The sequence below is a fragment of the Solea solea genome, chromosome 2, assembly GCF_958295425.1.
Source record: "Solea solea chromosome 2, fSolSol10.1, whole genome shotgun sequence".
NCBI lineage: Eukaryota > Metazoa > Chordata > Actinopteri > Pleuronectiformes > Soleidae > Solea > Solea solea.
Window position 1 is genome coordinate 39120912 of NC_081135.1, and position 6077 is coordinate 39126988.

At 44.2% G+C, this 6077-nt stretch overlaps 1 protein-coding gene across 3 annotated transcripts; it reads left to right on the top strand.

Moving 5' to 3' along the window:
* The first annotated feature begins 386 nt into the window (after positions 1 to 386).
* nup35 (nucleoporin 35) lies at positions 387 to 3929 on the top strand. Of its 3 annotated transcripts, XR_009235171.1 has the most exons (10): positions 387 to 657; positions 1481 to 1648; positions 1738 to 1877; positions 2198 to 2258; positions 2458 to 2566; positions 2669 to 2738; positions 2976 to 3104; positions 3188 to 3325; positions 3470 to 3613; positions 3876 to 3929. XR_009235171.1 is itself a non-coding variant. In XM_058622199.1 (9 exons), the coding sequence occupies exons 1-9, from the start codon at positions 645 to 647 to the stop codon at positions 3545 to 3547; spliced, it is 906 nt and encodes a 301-aa protein (XP_058478182.1). In that variant the 5' UTR covers positions 387 to 644; the 3' UTR covers positions 3548 to 3662. The 3 variants fall into 3 exon arrangements, 2 of the variants coding, with proteins under 2 accessions (XP_058478182.1, XP_058478183.1); XM_058622199.1 differs by lacking the exon at positions 3876 to 3929 and having other exon boundaries at positions 3470 to 3662; XM_058622200.1 differs by lacking the exon at positions 3876 to 3929 and having other exon boundaries at positions 1481 to 1636; positions 3470 to 3661.
* Positions 3930 to 6077: the final 2148 nt, after the last annotated feature.

The following is a 6077-nucleotide window of genomic DNA, read 5'->3' on the forward strand; positions in this document are numbered from 1 at the left end:
ATTAAAGAAGTGAAGACGATCAATGTTAAATAAAAATAAATGACTTCACTGCAGTACCACTTTTGACCAGGTGTGTCTTGGTTGACGTTTATGACCCTGTGGTATATATACACATATATGTGTATATATACATATGTGTGTGTGTAAGTAACAGCTCACAATGGTCAGACTACTCTTTTCAATGTTGATGCTAATGCTAATGTGGCCGCATATGTTCGTTAACAACATACAGTTCACACACTGCACCTTTAATACAAATATTTAACCACCGTCAGGGCGTAAATGAAGAAGATGTACACGCGATTTTCCTGAACGCATCTTCGCCCTGACGTGACCTAAATGCGCCGGAAGTAGCTGTGTTAGCATCGGCGCTGCTAACACTCTGAGCACTGCTAACAAACACGAGTGAACGCAGATATAAGATAAGACATTTTAACTGTCACGTTTTAAATCACTTTTATGACACTTAACTAGGTTTTTTCCCTAAAGTTGCCGCTTCGGTTTAGTGAGCTTTAAAGTGTCAGTGAGTTTCAGAGTGACGGCTCTTCTTAGCGCTTGTTAGCTGTGCTAGCCGTGTTAGCTCGTTAGCCCGGCGTCATTTCCTTTGGTTTGAAAATCGCGGCCACGAAGAAAACGAAGCAGCGATGGAACTACAAGGTAAACTGATGTTTATAGAAGTGAAGACGTTATAATGTCACGATGTTTGTCTTCTGTTTAAGTTGTTGTTTAGATATGAGTTCATTCGTCGTCAGTTGATTTATGTCACTGGAAAATGTGTGTAACGTGTTAGAAACCTTCTAACGATCAAAAATACAATTCGAAGCAGTCAATACGTATATACTTATATACTTATGAATATCATGATATGTATTTTTAAAGATCGAGCTTTGATTCGTGGTGAAGAAACTAGTTACTCTCCCACACCAAAGCCCATAGAGAAAACCAGTGATTTTAACATCACACACACACACACACACACACACACACACACACAGAGGAGTTGTTGATCCACTGCTGCCTCCGTCACTAACTTCTAATTAGTGACTAATTAGTAACTTCTAACTTTAGGCACCCCTTGTGAATTTCTCTGTGAGATGAATAAAGTATCTATCTATCTATCTAATGTCTTATGAAATAAATTCGGCGTTTGAAAATCTACGTTCAGATTGACCTCATTGACACAAAGTGACCACACGGGGCGGCAGTAGAGCAGCAGCTCCTGTGTCCCCGCGAGCTAAAATCACTGATTTTCTCTATGGGCTTTGGTGTGAGAGAGTGAGTGGTTACTGTTGGATATTTAACTGTAGACATTTTGCAACATTAATTGTATAAAGTGTTGTTTTTGACTGCTATTGCTAACAGTGGCTAGTCTAAGCTACATTTGTTTTTTTCCCCGTTCTCAACTGGGATGATATCACTCACAGTCTAAGTTTGTCCTGACGGTGTCTGTGTGTCTCACACTGGTCTGTCTGTCCCTCAGTGGGGACTGAACCCATGACCCTTGGCTCTCCCACGTCAACCAAGACAAACCCCGGGGCCCAGTTCCTGCCCGGCTTCCTCATGGGTGACCTTCCTGCTCCGGCGAGCCCGCAGCCCCGCCCCTTCAGCCTGACCATGCCCCTCATGGAGAGCACAGGTACGCCGCGAGGTCAGCACAAAGACACGCCCACCACCCTCACATCAGCTAGTCAGTGTTTCCTGTATGGATTCGTTAGTGTGTGCTGTCGTGTATTTTAGGCGGAGGAAGTGGAGGAGGAGGAGGCTCCGCCCCTCAGCCTGTCATCCCCACCCCTAAAGATAAAAGTGGAGCCCCGCCTGTTCGCAGTATCCGCGACGACCTGGTGTGTGTGGGGACACCGCTCAGTGCACACAGGACGGTGAGTCCACAGGAAGTGTTTTCACAGTCGCCACCTGCTGGTCAGCTTCTCAACTGCTGCTCTAAAACAGTGAGGATTGACACAGCCTGGTCCAGAACCTGGGTCAGAACCTGGGTCTGAAGTGGACTCTGTTCTAAATGATAAAAAAACAAACATGTTTGCAATAATAACCTCCTTTAAAGAATATGAATAAACAGTTTGTTGTCACACATAGATTCAAGGGAAGTGATGAGGATTATGGATTATATTATGGATTATTGACTCTTCAGTATCAATAAAAGCTGTGATGATGAAAATGTGAATGATTTGTTTTTGTTCAGTCTTTTTCAGTCATGCAGTCTCCTCTGTCTGTACGACAGGGTACTCCAGGAAATACTACAGGTACAATACTTACTAATACAACACATGGTACTACTACCACTACTACTAGCAGAAAAACACCACCACCACTACTACAACTACTATTGTTATTACTGCGACTACTACTGGTACTAACATTACTGCATGTGTTGCTAATACTACAATGATGTGTGTTGTTGTTGTTGTTGTTGTTGTTGTTGTTGTGGTGGTGGTGGTGCAGGTTTGCAGCAGGCGTGTTTGTCTCCAGCTCAGGTCGATCCGTTCTACAGTCAGGGAGAATCTTTGTCATCTGAAGATCAACTGGACCAGACCTGGGTCACTGTGTTTGGGTAATTCTCCTCAAACATCGACCCAAACACTGACCCTGATGTTAAACATGTACAGGTCACATTATAACAGTGTGTGCGTGTGTGTGTGTGTGTGTGTGTTAGTTTCCCTCCCGCGTCCGCCTCGTACATCCTGCTGCAGTTTGCTCAGTACGGAAACATCCTGAAACACAAGGTGAGATGTTTACACACATACACATATTTTGTCACTTCGGCATTTGAAATCCGCCATTCTGATTAAAGTCAGTGACACAAAGTGACCACACGAGGCAGCAGTAGACCAGCGGCTCCTGTGTCCCTGCAGCTAAAATCACTCATGTTCTCTGTGGGCTTTGGTGTGAGAGAGTGAGTGGTTTACAAACGTGCAGTGTCATGTGAGGATCACTCAGGTGTATTGATGGTGTATTGACAGATGGCGTCTCCTGGTAACTGGATGCATCTTCAGTATCAGTCCAAGCTTCAGGCGAAGAAAGCTCTGTCCAAGGATGGAAAAGTGTTTGGAGACGCCATCATGGTGGGAGTGAAGCCCTGTATAGACAAGGTGTGTGTGTGTCTGTGTGTGTCTGTGTGTCTCTGTATGTGTCGTGTGATTGGTCCACAGCAGTGATGTCACTTCTCTTTCAGAGTGTGATGGACAGCAGCGAGGCCGACTCCTCCCCCTTCTCCTCGTCCATGTGCTCCTCCTCCGTCCTCCCGTCCACGCCTCGCTCCGCCATCAGACCGCTCAGCTCCGCCTACAGGAGCTCCACCGGAGACTTCCAGGTAACCATACACAAACATATAGTCCTAGTGATTTATTATGAAGTCATATCGTCCTCTCTGTCTGACCTGTTGACCTCTGACCTGACAGCAGGAAGTCATCTTTGATTTGAATAAGTGTGTCTGTGTCTGTGTCTGTGTCTGTAGGTGGTGTCAGACAGACAGACGCCCAGGAAGGACGACAGCTTAGTTTCCAAAGCAATGGAATACATGTTCGGCTGGTGACGTCACCCAGTGCATCATGGGATACATGCGGAGAATCTGAGGACGAACGACATGAGTTTACTACTCTGAGTGTGTGTGTGTGTGTGTGAGACTGTACATGACTGTGTGTGTGTGTGAGAGAGACTGCACATGACTGTGTGTGTGTGACTGTACATGACTGTGTGTGTGTGTGTGTGTGTGTGTGTGAGTGACTACACGACTGTGTGTGAGAGACTGTACATGACTGTGTGTGTGTGTGTGTGAGAGACTGTACATGACTGTGTGTGTGTGTGTGAGAGACTGTACATGACTGTGTGTGTGTGTGTGTGACTACACGACTGTGTGTGTGTGTGTGTGTGAGACTGTACATGACTGTGTGTGTGTGTGTGTGAGAGACTGTACATGACTGTGTGTGTGTGTGACTACACGACTGTGTGTGTGTGTGTGTGTGAGACTGTACATGACTGTGTGTGTGTGTGAGAGAGACTGCACATGACTGTGTGTGTGTGTGACTACATGACTGTGTGTGTGTGTGTGTGAGAGACTGTACATGACTGTGTGTGACTGTACATGACTGTGTGTGTGTGTGTGTGTGAGAGACTGTACATGAGTGTGTGTGAGAGACTGTACATGAGTGTGTGTGTGAGACTGCACATGACTGTGTGTGTGTGTGTGACTGTACATGACTGTGTGTGTGTGTGTGTGTGACTACACGACTGTGTGTGAGAGACTGTACATGACTGTGTGTGTGTGAGACTGTACATGACTGTGTGTGTGTGTGTGTGTGTGACTACACGACTGTGTGTGTGTGTGTGTGTGAGAGACTGTACATGACTGTGTGTGTGTGTGTGTGACTGTACATGAGTGTGTGTGTGTGTGTGTGTGTGTGTGTGACTACACGACTGTGTGTGTGTGTGAGAGACTGTACATGACTGTGTGTGAGAGACTGTACATGAGTGTGTGTGTGTGTGTGTGTGTGTGTGAGAGACTGTACATGAGTGTGTGTGTGTGTGTGTGTGTATTCTTCCCGGCTGTCTCTCTTCTTTTATAGTCTGTCATTTTTATACTGTCTCTGTCTCAATAAAGTTGTGTCTGATTTGAATCCAGTGTAGCTGCTGTTCTCTGAGCAGCCACACGGTGGCGCTCATACATTATGTCCTGTTATTAAAAGAATAAAACTGTCGACTTTAAAGTAAAAACAATCTCATTAAAAATAAGAAACTAATCTGATATTTTTCTGTGCTTTTCTATCAGTTCATTGTAGAATAATTAATAGTTTTAAAAGAATAGTTTTAAAAATAAATCATTTAAGGGAACAGCACTTTTTAGTCAAAATTAAGAAAATTAAGAGATTAAAATTAGAATTCTGAGAAAAAGGTCATTTTTAGTTTTAAATCTGTGAATTCCAGCCTATTTAATTTATTTTGCTTCCCAAAGGTTTTTTAATACCCTTCTAATCCTCATCTGTATACATTGAGTGTAATCTGCAGTTTTCTCTGATCTGTGTGAACCTCACCACGATGATCACATGTCAGTCACAGTCAGGTGACCGTGGCGTTCACACCTGTGACGACGTGACTCATCGATCAAAAGTCGCTTCACAGTATGAACGTGTCCAGCAGAGGGCGCCACCACGTACAAACACTTTATTACAAGAGGAGGAAAAAGAACATTTTTCTGATTCAAGTTTTTCTGAAACGGACGATAAAAACTGAGTTTTTACAGAAACATGAGAAAACAGTGATTTAAAGTTGAAACATGATCTCACTTTGACTTGTTACATAATGACCACACCTCTCTCCTCTCACGCCTCACACACCTGCGTCAAGTCAAGTTAGGCAACATTTTTGGAGAAGGCTGGAGCTCGTCTCTGTCTGGATTAAACACACACACACACACACACACACACGTACTGTACATGGTCCTGATGTCACTCTGAAGCTACAATGTTACACAGTTAAAGTACAAACAGTGAAAACGCTTCATAAATACTGATACATGTCAGTGTTTCAGTGAGTCAGTGTGTGTTTGGAAGACATTGACACATTCTGCACTAAAACAAGGACACTATGCCAGATTATAATCCCAGCGTGTCACATTTATGGCAGAAAAAGAGTTTTTGTAGCGTGAGAAAAGTCCTTTAAGCTTCAGTGAGGCCACCATTTTGTGCCAACATGTATCTCTACAGGAGCCTGAATGGACAAACCAGCCTGAGAGAGCTTTGCACGTTGGTGGTCCTCTGCTGCCTCGTGTGGTCCCTTTGTGTCACTGACTTTAACCAGAGTGACAAATTTCAAAAGCCAAAGTGACAAAATAAGACATTTGAAGTTAGTGATGGAGGCAGCAGTGTGTCAACAACTCCTGTGTGTGTGTGTGTGTGTGTGTGATGTCTCTATGGGGTTTGGTGCGGGAGAGTGAGTGGTTTACAAATGTTCCGTTTCCTGTGGTTTCATGTCAGATCAGATGAATAATGAGTGGTTTACAAACACCAGGTGTTGTTTAAACACACACGCTCAGAAGAAGCTGCTACAGTGAAGTGAGAGGACTGCAG